Source organism: Lithobates pipiens, unplaced genomic scaffold, assembly GCF_037356315.1.
Source record: "Lithobates pipiens isolate NorthernLeopardFrog02 unplaced genomic scaffold, aLitPip1_a1.2 Scaffold_19, whole genome shotgun sequence".
Lineage (NCBI taxonomy): Eukaryota > Metazoa > Chordata > Amphibia > Anura > Ranidae > Lithobates > Lithobates pipiens.
The window spans coordinates 28,929,327-28,943,360 of NW_027507764.1; the positions used below are offsets into that span (position 1 = coordinate 28,929,327).

General features: G+C 42.7%; 1 protein-coding gene across 1 annotated transcript; it reads left to right on the forward strand.

Moving 5' to 3' along the window:
- Positions 1-12,326: 12,326 nt before the first annotated feature.
- LOC143998172 (olfactory receptor 5AK3-like) lies at positions 12,327-13,268 on the forward strand. Its single transcript, XM_077493903.1, has one exon. It carries the CDS (start codon positions 12,327-12,329, stop codon positions 13,266-13,268), a length of 942 nt encoding a protein of 313 aa, XP_077350029.1.
- The last annotated feature ends 766 nt before the right edge of the window (positions 13,269-14,034 follow it).

Sequence of the window (14,034 nt, forward strand, 5' to 3'; positions counted from 1 at the left end):
TCCAGAAGTAATTAAATACCACCAAAAAAAAGCTTGATTTGTGGGAAAAAAGGACGTCAATTTTGTTTGGGCACGACCACGCAATTTTCAGTTAAGGCGACGCAGTGCTGAATCGCAAAAAATGGCCTGGTCATTAAGGGGACGGAAGTGATTAAAAACAATCACGTTTTTTTTGGATTCGTACATGTCCCCCAGGGCAGTATTCGGGCCTCATACCCTTTTACTGACAAATAACTTGCGTATAACCCTTCAAAATGGGGAATTTTGATTTTTCAAGTTTGGGCCCCATAGACTTCAATGAGGTTTGTGTTTCGGGTCCAAACTTTTGCTATGTTCGAGAGTTCTGACGTGAACCGGGAGGGGGGGGGGGTGTTCAGATCATCTCTTTTTGTAAATGTGCAAAGGGTATGCCATGCAAAGAAGATCACAATAAGTCAAACAGTAATAAAAGTAAATCCTGAAAGAACCTATGATAAAAGGGAAGAGAATGACCTTTTTATGTCAGACTGCCCCCTTCAAATCCTGATGCCACGGGCCCAACAAACGTTCTGGCACAATTTTAAAACAACACACTACAAGAAATGCAGCAGAGTAGAGTCTTTCTAAGCCCTTGTACACACGGTCGGACATTCCGATGGACTATGTCCGATAGGACCGTGTTGTCTGATAATCCGACAGTGTGTGGGCTCCATCGAACTGTTTCCGTCGGAAGTATCCGACGGACCAAGTTTTCCAACTTGGCCATAAAATTTTCCGACAATATGCTCCATCAGACTGTTTCCATCGGAGTATCCGACGGACCAAGTTTTCCAACTTGGCCATAAAATTTTCCGACAACATGCTCTGATCGGACTTTGTCCGATCATGTATAGAGAATTCTGATCAGACAAAGTGCCAACGCATGCTCAGATCAAATTCCTAGACCAAAGCTATTGGCTACTAGCCTGAACGTAGTCCCGTCCTAATGAAATAACGTCATCATGTTAAGTACGATCGGATTTTCTGACAACTTTGTCTGACTGTGTGTATGCAACAGTTTCGGACAAAATCCGACGGATTTGGTTGTCGGAATGTCCGACCGTGTGTACAAGGGCTTAAAGTGTGCAGATATTGTGCTCAGAGTCCTTTAAGGGAGGCGGGAGAAGAGTAGAGTGGAGAAGTCCTTGTGATGTAGACATTCAGTGTCTTTGTCAGTGTTCTGGTGCTCTCAGGGCCTTCAGAATGTAAGAGGTAGTCAGGAAATTAGATGTGCAATTTATGCTCCAGAACACCTGAAGGTGCTCCCTACATGTTGGGCCTCTGTGGCCACGCTGTGTAAAAGCCTCACACATGTGGTATCACCATACTCTGGAAGAATCGCAGAATGTGTTTTGGGGTATAATTTGTGCTATGCATATGATGTGTGTGAGAAATTACCTGGTAATATGACAATTTTTGTGGGAAAAAAAAAAAGAAGAAAAAAAATCTTGATTTTGCAAAGAATTGTGGGAAAAATTACAACTTCAAAAACCTCACCATGCCCCTTTCTAGATACATTGGCATGTCTACTTTTACAAAAAGGGGTCATTTGGGGGGTATTTGTACTTTCCTGGCATTTTAGGGTCTCAAGAGATGAGCTAGGCTGTCAGTACTTCAGGTGTTTTTCAGAGATTGCCGTATATTATTTGGTCTTTGTGAAAGTCCACAAGCTATGGTGCCAATTTGGGTTATTTTTTACCAAACATATGTAGAAATATAAATTTTGGCCAACATTTATGAAGAAACACTACTAACTTGCAAAATTGTATAACAGAAAAAAAGAAAATGCATTTTTGTTTACAGAATTTTCAGTCTTTTTTTTTTTATAATGCAAAAAGAAACAAAAACCCAGCGGTGATTAAATACCACCAAAAGAAAGCTCTATTTGTGTGGGAAAAAAGGACAACAATTTCATATGGGTACAGTGTTGCATGACTAATTGCCATTCAGAATGTGAGATCACTGAAAGCTGAAAATTGATCTGGTGGGGGGGGTTAGTGGTTAAGGTATCAAGAGGAGGTGTCACACTCTACTATATATAAAGAAAAAGTACCCCCCAGTACAAAGGGACTTTAAGGGTGAAATTTTAAAGACACAATATTTTCAAAACATAGAAATATGTATTTCATAAAACAGTATAACTGTCCAAGATAACAACCATACACAAAGTGATACATAATATCCATATATAGTATATAAGAAACAAGATCAAGCCCTTCTTCAGGGATATGAAGAAGATGATAGTTGGAGATGTTCTGAAATGGAGAAGACGAAGTGTAGATTTCCAGAAAATAACAAAGCAAACATTGTGTAAAACATGGAAGCATCATAGCCAAAAAATGTGCACATACCAATACTACATTAATGGAGTCAAATATTTGTTAAAAAGATTGTTAGGATGGTGCTGAGCAAGAATGGGGATACATATCCAGAATGAAAAAAGTCACAAAATAAAAGGTAAATCCTTAAGGCTCGAGAGATCCTCACAGGGATCCCCAAAAAATAGGTCCCAACAGCGGGTTCGTGCAGAACAATATGTAACTGGAAATATGGGAACATCAATCCTAGAGCAAAGAATAATAAGAGAATAAATAAATTTCCTTAAAGTGGGGTTCCACCCTAAAGTGGAACCTCCATTGATCGGATCCCTCCCCCCCCTCCGGTGTCACAATTGGCACCTTTCAGGGGGGAGGGGGGTGGAGATACCTGTCAAAGACAGGTATTTACACCCACTTCCGGGCATAGACTCCCGTGGGAGTCTACGCCATTTCCTCTCCTGCCGCGCTGTCTGCTGGGACACACACGGGTCCCAGTGACAGCGCGGAGAATTCCTATTGCGCTGCACTACTCGCGCATGCGCAGTAGGGAACCGGGAAGTGAAGCCGATTCGCTTCACTTCCTGATTCCCTCACCTAGAATGGTGGCGGCGGCAGCCGAGAGCCGAGCGAGCGATCGGCTTCGGCTGCCGGCATCGCTGGAACCCGGGACAGGTGAGTGTCCATTTATTAAAAGTCAGCAGCTGTAGTATTTATAGCTGCTGGCTTTTAATATTTTTTTTTTTTGGTGGAATCCCTCTTTAACAAAATTTTGTATAAATTAAAATTAAAAAAGTAAAACTATTTTTCAAATGCAATTTTACACACTAACGCAAAATACATTTTACTGAATTTCAATGTGCACAAAGACAATATAATACCCAAATATAAAATGTGGTGGTGCACCAGGAAAATGGATGCCAAACATGTCACACTTTAAAATTGCGCACTCTCGTGAAATTGCGCTAAACTTCAGTATTTAAAAATCCCCATAGGCGACACTTTATAAGCCTTCGTTGGTTACCAGTTTAGAGTTACAGAGAAGGTCGGCTGCTAGAATTATTGCTCTCACTTTGATTTTCACAACGATACCTCATGTGTGGTGTGATCGCCATTTATGCGTACGGGACCAACGTGTGTGTTTGCCTTTGCATGTGAGTACAGGGGGATGAGGCACTTTAAAAATTAATTATTGGTGGGACACTGGTACACTGACTTTTTTTTTGTGTACTAATACACTGACAGATGTTGAATTTCCATAGGTGGACGCTGACAAATGTTAATGTCACAATGGAACACTATTACAATGTTTTTGTGCACTGATACAGATGTTGATGGGACACTGGTACACTGTGACATATGTTGGTGGGACACTGGTACACTGTGACATATGTTGGTGGGGCACTGGTACACTGTGACAGATGTTGGTGGGACACTGGTACACTGTGACAGATGTTGGTGGGACACTGGTACACTGTGACAGATGTTGGTGGGACACTGGTACACTGTGACATATGTTGGTGGGACACTGGTACACTGTGACAGATGTTGGTGGGACACTGGTACACTGTGACATATGTTGGTGGGACACTGGTACACTGTGACAGATGTTGGTGGGACACTGGTACACTGTGACATATGTTGGTGGGACACTGGTACACTGTGACAGATGTTGGTGGGACACTGGTACACTGTGACAGATGTTGGTGGGACACTGGTACACTGTGACAGATGTTGGTGGGACACTGGTACACTGTGACAGATGTTGGTGGGACACTGGTACATATGTTGGTGGGACACTGGTACACTGTGACAGATGTTGGTGGGACACTGGTACACTGTGACAGATGTTGGTGGGACACTGGTACACTGTGACAGATGTTGGTGGGACACTGGTACACTGTGACAGATGTTGGTGGGACATTGGTACACTGTGACAGATGTTGGTGGGACACTGGTACACTGTGACAGATGTTGGTGGGACACTGGTACACTGTGACAGATGTTGGTGGGACACTGGTACACTGTGACAGATGTTGGTGGGACACTGGTACATATGTTGGTGGGACACTGGTACACTGTGACAGATGTTGGTGGGACACTGGTACACTGTGACAGATGTTGGTGGGACACCGGTACACTGTGACAGATGTTAATGGGACACTGGTAAACTGTGACAGATGCTCATGGGACAGGGACAGTGGTGCTTGGTGTACTGTGTGGGGATAGCTGCAGTCTGTGTGATTTGTGACAGCTCTCTATGTAAAATCATCCACATCCATCACATTATCGGTAGGGCCAATCACAGCGCCCATATCCTGATCTATGATGTGCTGTGTTCGAAGATCACAGCCATCAAAGGATCGCGCCACTGCATGACTTCTGAGGGACATACAGGTACGTCCACTCCAAATGGTGAAGCACTTATATGATTAACTGTTCTATTAACCACTTCCCGACCAGCGCACGACGATGTACGTCGACAGAATGGCATACAGGTACGTCCAATATTCGATGCCGCCCTGCCATCGGGAGCGCGTCGCCGGCGGCACGCTCCCGCGCTGGTCGGGACCCCCGTGAGTCTGGTCGCGGGACCCACGGACTCGATCGCCGCGGGCATCCCGCAATCGTCTCACGGAGCCGCCGAATGGAGGAAATGCTGTGTAAACAACATTTCTCCATTCTGCCTAGCAACTAGTGACGCTGATCTCTGCTCCATGTGATTGGAGCAGAGATCAGTGTTCACTAAATGAAAGCCCAACCCCCCCACAGTTAGTAACACACCCCTAGGAACACTTAACCCCTACACTGCTACCCACTGGTTAACCCTTTCACTGCCAGTGTCATTTACACAGGAATCACTACATTTATATAGCAGTGATTACTGTATACATGACAATGGTCCCAAAAATGTGTCAAAAATGTCCGATGGGTCCCCCACAATGTCGCAGTCGCAATAAAAATCGCAGATCGCCGCCATTACTAGTAAAAAAAAAAAAAAAAATTATTAATAAAAATGCTATAAAACTATCCCTATTTTGCGCAAACCAATCAATAATCGCTTATTGCGATTTTTTTTTTTACCAAAAATATGTAGAAGAATACGTATCGGCCTAAACTGAGGGAAAAAAATGTTTTTTTTATATATTTTTGGGGGATATTTATTATAACAAAAAGTAAAAAAGAATGCGTTTTTTTCAAAATTGTCGCTCTATTTTTGTTTATAGCGCAAAGAGGTGATCAAATACCACCAAAAGAAAGCTCTATTTGTGTGAAAAAAAGGACGTCAATTTTGTTTGGGAGCCACGTCGCACGACCGCGCAATTGCCAGTTAAAGCGACGCAGTGCCGAATCGCAAAAAGTGGTCTGGTCTTTGACCAGCAAAATGGTCCGGTCTGCAAGTGGTTAAATTAGTTACATTGTGAACAGTACATGTTTGTACATTATTCTCTGCACAGAACATAATGCAATAGCCACTGTCAAACGCAATTAAATTATTTAAAAGTATATCAACAATGGTTACACTGCATTACATACTGTATACAATACAGTGCATTTAACTGCATAAAAATAATTAAAGTATATTTACAAAATTAAATATCATCAAGCCTATGAGCAAAAGACCCCTTTCTTTGCTAAATAGAAGCAGAGGCCCTTTCAATGCTTTCTGCTATAGGCCTTACACTCATTTCAAACCAAACTCAAAGCTTAGCCCTCAGTGCTCCTCATCACCCAAGGCCTATGGGTGTATGTTTGTTTTTTTTTGTTTTTTTATATATACTTCCTTTCTTTATTTACTTCCCAAGGTCTTCAGGCCGACCATGTGATGGACACCACCCAATTCCTCTTTGGATCTTGCTCAGGTAGTGGGTGGTCCTGAAAGCACAACTCTGGGAAACTATCAAATTACCCCTGGCAGTGGGGCTTTGCCCACATTGCAATGGTTAACTGCTCATTTTGTCTAGGGGAAAGAAGAAGCACTTTTACTTAAATGATACTCTCTTGCTCCAGCTGATGGCACTCCTCGCTCTGGAGGTGGACTGTCTCTTGGTGTCCTCACAACCTGCACTAGTGCATAAGGGAGAAGAGACCAGTCTAGCAGTAGCAGAGGGTGGGGTAAGTAAATCTGCTTTTCTGGGTGACCTACAAAAGAATATTAACTTTTGCAGTATGGGCTCAGCCCCACTGCAATGGATAATTTTATCGTTTCCCAGAGTTGAGCTTTAAAGCTATAGAAAACGGTACTGTATCCATACCGTGTGAGTGCAAGGCTCCATAGCGATGCCCTCTGTAGAAGGCAGTCCCACAGACCCCTCCCTGCCCTGCACTTGCTGGGGCAAGGGAGTTGCAGGTGCACCAATGCATTGCGGTCATGGACTGGAGGGGGACATCATGCAGTAGGCAGCAGTCTCTGTGATCCCCATCTGTTTCCTGGTGCCGACGCCACCCCCCCCTCCCCCCATGTCTTTTTTGCAAGTAAAAGAGGCAGAACCACCTACAATGGGGAGGTACTAGAGCTAGGCCCTGTGGTTCAGATAATACAGCATCAAAGATAAGATACCTGGAAGATGAGAGAGCTTTAAAGGGAGTAAAAGATGAGGTAATGGAGGGGGGAGTGAGTGCACAGGTCGGAGTTGAGGAGGGGTAGAAATGAGATGTGAATCTCATGCATAGCAAGGAGCTGTAGAAGAGACCTAAACCCTGCACTCTGTATGTAGCACCCCCCTGAACCCTGCACTATGTATGTAATGCACTCCTGTCCTGAACTATGCTCTCTGTACATAGAGCACTCCTGAACTCTGCACTCTTTAGGTAGCCCACTCCTGAACCCTGTACTCTCTACACTGTAGAGTTCAGGAGTGTGCTCTGTATATAGTGCACTGCTGAGCTCTGCACTTTGTACATAGTGCACTCCTGAGCTCTGCATATAGCACACTTCTGCACTGTGCACTTTGTGCATAGTGCACTCCTGAACTCTGCACTCTATACATAGTGCACTCCTGAACTCTGTATTCTATACATAGTGTACTTCTGAGCTTTGTACCTGTATATCTGGCTCAGCCCTTCCTTCTCTCAGCTAGCTGCTCAGCTGTTGGCTAATTGCCAGTCCCTATCTCTCTCCACAGTTACTCAGCTGTTGATGATATCCTGCTCGTCAGTCCTGGCTACTTAAGCCATCCAGTCCAGAGGATATCTGCCTTCACCTTGGTATAAATCACAGAGATGATCTCCTGCATTCCTGTTCAAAGACTTGCTTGGCTGACATCCCTTCTTGCTCCATATCTGGCTTGCTGTTTCACTACACTATCCCTGACCTTCTGGCTTGGCTGACTATCCATTCCGGTTACCGGACTATTAGCTATGTTTTGACTACGGTTGTTCAATCACTTTTATTATTAAACTAGTGTGATTTAACTATTCTTCGGTCTCGGTCTGATTTTATGGTTTCTGGCAATATCACAAACTTCTGAACTCTGCACTTTGTACATAGCACGCTCCTGAACTTTGGACTTTATACATAGTGCACTCCTGAACTCTGCATTCTGTACATAGCACACACCTGAATTCTGCACTCTATACATGGTGCACTCCTGAACTCTGCACTTTGTACATAGTGAACTTCTGAATGCTGCACTTTGTACATAGCACACCCCTGAATTCCGTACGTTATACATAGAGTAATGTGTCATAATTTTTTCAATTTTTTCCCCTTGATAATGTCTCCTGTATGTTGACACATAATTTAGCCTTATCTATACATAGTGCACTCCTGAACTCTGCATTCTGTATATAGCACACTCCTGAACTCTGCTTTTGTGACACCAGATGGCCTTTTCCAGCTTGTGGTCTTATTTTGGCTTACATGGGGACCTGGCCTCATTTCTAAAAATTGTGCACCCCATTCCTAAGCCCACACAAAAAAACACATGCTTTGGCATATCTGGGTTGTTGTTTTTAGTTTTGATAGGGATTCTTATCTGCAAGAGCTGCAGGCAGGTCTAGATCGCATGCATAAAGCCAGGTAACCATCCAATTAAACAAATTGTGTGATCGGTCTGCAGGAAGTCCAGTATTTGGGCTGGGAGGTGGGGGTTCAAAAAGGTTCTAATGTATAAGACTAAAACAATTAAGTTGGTCTCCGTGTAAAAAAAAAAAAAAAAAAAAACAGGTTAGAGCCTTTCTTTATTTCAGTCTGAAAAACAATATATAATCTACTGATTTATCCCAGTGGGGTTAATTACGCAAAGCAAATGATTAAAGTAGATAATCATAAAACTATAAAAGGGCCCAAGAAAAACCCCTAAGATGTTACAGAGACCTCTGCCAGAGCATGGAAGTACATGGAACGTGGAAAATTACACATTCAGTGTTTTAACACAGATGATCGTATTCCCAGGACGAATGGTGAGACAAACAACATTCCACTTGTATCATTAATGATGACATTCTATAGACAGCTGAGAGCTGACATACAGAATGATTTATGATTGATAACAAATGATAAAACATCAATTAGTAAAACAGTTTGTTATAATGGAGGTCCTTACAGGGACACAAAACACCATTTACATCATCTTATACATAGTGCACTCCTGAACTCTGCACTCTGCATATAGCACACTTCTGAACTCTGAATGTTGTACATAGTGCACTCCTGAACTCTGCACAGTATACCAAAATGATAACAACCCCAAAAACACCTTGCTAAAAAAAGCTGAGAGTAAAAGTGATGGTCTGGCCAAGCATGTCTCCAGACCTAAACCCTATTGAGCATCTGTGGGACATCCTCAAATGGAAGTTGGAGGAGCGCAATGTCTCTAACATCCACCAACTCCGTGGTGTCGTCATGGAGGAGGGGAAGAGGACTCCAGTGGCAACCTGTGAAGCTCTGGTGAATTCCATGCCCAAGAGGGTTAAGGCAGTGCTGGAAAATAATGATGACCACTCAAAATATTGACACTTTGGGCCCAATTTGGATATTCTCACTTAGGGGTGTACTCGTTTTTTGTTTTGTTTTTTGTTTCCAGCGGTTTAGACATTAATGGCTGTGTGTTGAGTTATTTTCAGGGGACAGCAAATGTACACTGTTATACAAGCTGTGAACTCACTACTTTTACATTGTAGCAAAGGGCCATTTATTCAGTGTTGTCACATGAAAAGATATAATAAAACATTTTCAGCAGAATTCCGTTGGAAAAACCTTCAGAATTTATTCCGACGGGAAAAACCGGGCATAAGAGTATTATCTTCAAAGCCTGCAATCCAAGGAGAAGAATGAAAGTATCCCACTGCAGGCAGTAATATCAACAACAATAGCCAAATGTGCTGTAGCGCTCTTCTCTAGTTAGTTTCTGCTGAAACTGTCTTGAGTACACACGATCACACCCAAGTCCGACTGTCAAGAGCACAGTGACGTACGACGAGACTGTTCAAAAAAGGAAGTTAAAAGGAAGTTCAATAGCCAGTAGCCAATAGCTTCCGTCTCGTACTTGCTTCAGAGCATGCGTTATTTTTGGTACTTCGGAACAGCATACAGACGCATTTTTCCCGATAGGAATTGGTTCCGCTTGAAATATTTAGAACATGTTCTCTTTCTAGGTCCGTCAGAATTTTCAACGTAAAAAGTCAGATGTGGCATACATACACAATCGGAGTACACGATAAAAAGCTCCTGTCTGACTTTTTCTGTCAGACATTCCGCTTGTGTGTACATGGCATTACTAGTATCTAAGGGCCCAACGTCAGCCCACTGGCCAGTAGTTTATGTAGTATCATTTAGTAAGGCCACTCTGTCGCTTATTCTGTTTAATAGCAGATTATATGTACTCTTTGGGGATCATTACTGTTTTTTATAACCTATTTATATCACAGAGTTATCAGTCAGCTCAAGTACTACCCACGTGTCAGAGCTGGGCTCAGCCCTTCCTTCTCTGAGCTGGCCGCTCAGCTGTCGGCTAATTGCCAGCTCCTATCTCTCAACAGTTACTCAGCTGTTGATGATATCCTGCTCGTCAGTCCTGCCTACTTAAGCCTCCAGTCCAGAGGAGCTCTGCCTTTGCCTTGGTCACATCACAGAAAAATCTCCTGTGATCCTGTTCAAGACTTGCTTTGCTAACATCCCTTCTGGCTCCAAATCTTGTTTGCTGTTTCACTACATTGATCCCTGACTTCTGCCTATCCGTTCCAGTTATTGAAATTTGGCTATGTTTTGACTATGTTTGTTCTTTTTACTTTTATTATTAAACGTTTGATTTAACTGTACTTCTGTCTCGGCCTGATTTCATGGTTTCTGACACCAAGTAGGTCATCACCTCAGGAAGCATAAGGACTTGTAGTTCCTCTGGGGCTACCACTACATGTGTAAAAATATGTTCTAAAAATGAGAGTAGACAACCGGTGACTGAAAGCCTACTTCTTCAATAGTAAATAGTTATACCCAAAAAACAAAACAAACAGAAGCCATAGGGCAGATTTATTGATCTTCTAAATGTACTTCCGTGGATTGTTACTGTAATGCAGATGTGTATTTATCCACACAATGGTGTTTAGCACTACTGCTCATCACAACCTTTTAATATAGGAGTACAGAGACTGTTGCGTTTGTATAATGAAAGCAGAATTATTCCCCACAGTGAAGCTGAGACAGAACTACAAAGTCCAGTAGCAATCACCAAGGGGAGAGCTGTGTTGGGCCATGTGGGCCTAGACCAGACCACCTTAGATCAAGAAGAGTACACGGTTTAAGATAAGCAATGAGTACAGGAAGCAGACTTGTGTAGACCAGTTCACCGAAAATACGTGAGAGCCATCACCAGCATAGCCGCATGTTAAAGAGAAAAGAAGGGCCCCTCATCACTGGATGCTCATCTCTTTGTCGATTGTTACTTAAGGATTGGGGGAGAGGGTTATTAACCCCTTCCACTTGCCCATCCTAGCCCATGGTGGAAAACCCTGTTATTAAATTTGTTTTACAATGAGAACTTCCTGATTAATACTGTTGTACTGTTAAACCTCTCAAACATTGTTGGTTTGAACAAAGTTTCTTTGGGGACCAAAGAATTTCAGTGGGGGGAGTATGTAACTGTGCATTGTTACTGTAATGTAGATTTGTATTTAACCACACAATGGCAGTGTTTAGCATTACTGCTCATCACAACTTTTAATACAGGTCTATAGTTCAACCCACAGTTAAGCTAAACAGAACGAGACAAAGTCCAGAGGCAATCATCGGGGGGTGAGGGGGGGGGGGGGGGGTGGGATCAAATAAACATAAAATCCCAGGAACATGAAGGAGAGTTGGAGAGAGACTTTGCTAGTGTAAGAAGGTGTATATGGGAGAGCTGTGTTGAGGCATGTTGGACTAGACTGGACCGTGTTAGGCCAGAAAGCTGCAGAGTACACAGTTTTAGCAGAGCATCGAGTACAGGATGCAGACTTGTAGAGACCTGTTGCCTGCAGAAGAGTGAGAGCCACAGCCAGAATAGCTGCATCTTAAAGAGAAAAGAGGGACCCCTCATCACTGGACAGTCATTGCTTTGCTGATCATTATCTAAGGACTGGGTTAGAGGGTTCCTAACCTACTTATCGACATGTTCAATTACAAGCTGTTGCTGCCATTCAGATTCTTCAAGTTATAGACACTTTTCAGCACAGGTCTCTAATAGTGATGCATGTGCCAGTGGCCCTTACTGCTGCAGACTGCCGTCTTTCAACAGTTATTCTGGTCACTACCTGCAGGAGTCTGAACTCAGTTAACCACTTGGCTCCTTGCTATCCTGAACCCTATAGCTGCATCCATCTGTGTTCATGTAATCTATCTAAAGAGGAAATTCTGTTGCTTGGGTTCAACTTCATCCTTTAAAGGAATATTTGGTGGTGTCAGTTGGAATGGGGATCATCCGTACAGGGCCAGGAGAAGAACAGAGGACCCAAATATACTAGCGGCTCCTGTGCTACATGAACAATGTATCTGATGTTTGATTGTCTCCACAGATGGTGTATCCTGAGAATTGCACAGCGGTCACTGAATTTCTGCTCACCGGATTTAAAGCTTTTGAAGGTTTCAGGATCCCGATGTTTGTTCTGTTTCTGATCATTTACCTTTTGATTTGCCTGGAAAATGTGTTGATCATCTATATCATTTTTAGCAGCGCTTGTCTCAAGGCACTGATGTTTTTCATAATTCAGAGCATGTGCGTATCTGATCTGCTGAACATCTCAAGCATTATTCCAAAATTCCTAAATGATGTTCTTCATGAGAGGCCGACCTTCACTGTCACTGGCTGTATTGTACAATGTCAGGTGTACGGAACCACAGGAGATGTTTCGTGCTTTCACTATGTTTTAATGTCTTTTGACCGATACTTGGCTGTATGTCATCCATTGCGCTATTCCTCCTTTGTGAATAATGAAATCTATCTTTGGGTGATCATTGCAGTTTGGGTCTTTTCTGCCTCATTTACAAGTGTAATATCTGGTTTACAGAGCCAGTTACTATATTGCGGCCATAACAAAATTGACCATTTCTTCTGTGACTCTTCTCCGTTCTTGGACCTGGCCACCTCCAATACAACGCACATCCGTAATCTTAGTGCTGTAATAATCTTCTTCATGATATTGATCACACTTTTGTCTGTTTTTGTATCATATGTTTATATAATTCATACAGTTCTTAAAATTCCCTCATCCTCTGGCCGGAAGAAGACCTTCTCCACATGTAGCTCCCACCTCATTGTGTTCTCCATGCAGTATGGTCTCGTTCTTGGTGTCTATATGTTGCCAGCTAAGATAGTAACAACACAGCTCACCAACACTTTCACATTTGTATTATTTTTCTGGACCCCCTTAGTGAACCCGCTGATCTATACATTTAAAAATAAAGAGTTTCTTGCAGAATGCCTCAAAAAGATTAGGACAGTGGATCAGATATTTTGACATTATCACATTTTCCTTTCAACTACGCCTCTTTTTTTTTTAACACATCAAAAGTTTATTGAAGTCATATTCAGTTTTACAGATCAAAGCAGATAACAAGGACAGTGTAACCGCACAGTCGGGCATCTTAAGGTGCTCAATATTAAGACCCATTGGGTATCAAAAATGGTTATATAACGTTGAACCTATAACTCAGTTTATCTTCATAACAGTCCAAGGTTTTAGTATCTTTTAGCTATATATGATGGTTAAATCGGTTATCACAATCATTTATTGATGTATGTTGATGTATCTGTATTTCATAATTATCAACAGATAGGGTCAGAAAAGGGAAAGGAAAGGTAGGGGAAAGGAAAGTATAAAGTCTTGCCCTGGCAAGACCCAATTTACATTTATTCAGATGTTTGTGTAGGTTAGCGATTATACTGCTGGTGTCCCTGAAGGTGGATCAGCTCAGTTATCTACTTTTCAGTTATTGATTCATTGGGTTTTCATGGGTAACTACGACTTTAAAAGTAAACCATGGAGCCCAAGTTTTTTGGTATCTCTCCACTTTGTCAGAGGTTTGGGCTAGTGTTTCTTCTACCTGGCAAATCTCAGAGACTTTCCTCAGCCAGCCCTTTATAGATGGGGCCCAGGTGCTTTTCCATCGGAGCAGTATTAAAGTCTTGGCAGCATTTAGCAGATGCTTGTTCAAGGACTTTTTGTACAGGGGCGGACTGACCAGTCGGTCATTCGGGCGCTGCCCGAGGGCCGGGGGCCATTA

Excerpts from the sequence above, each read along its gene's own strand:
- LOC143998172 (XM_077493903.1), top strand. The coding sequence starts at position 12,327 with ATGGTGTATCCTGAGAATTGCACAGCGGTCACTGAATTTCTGCTCACC.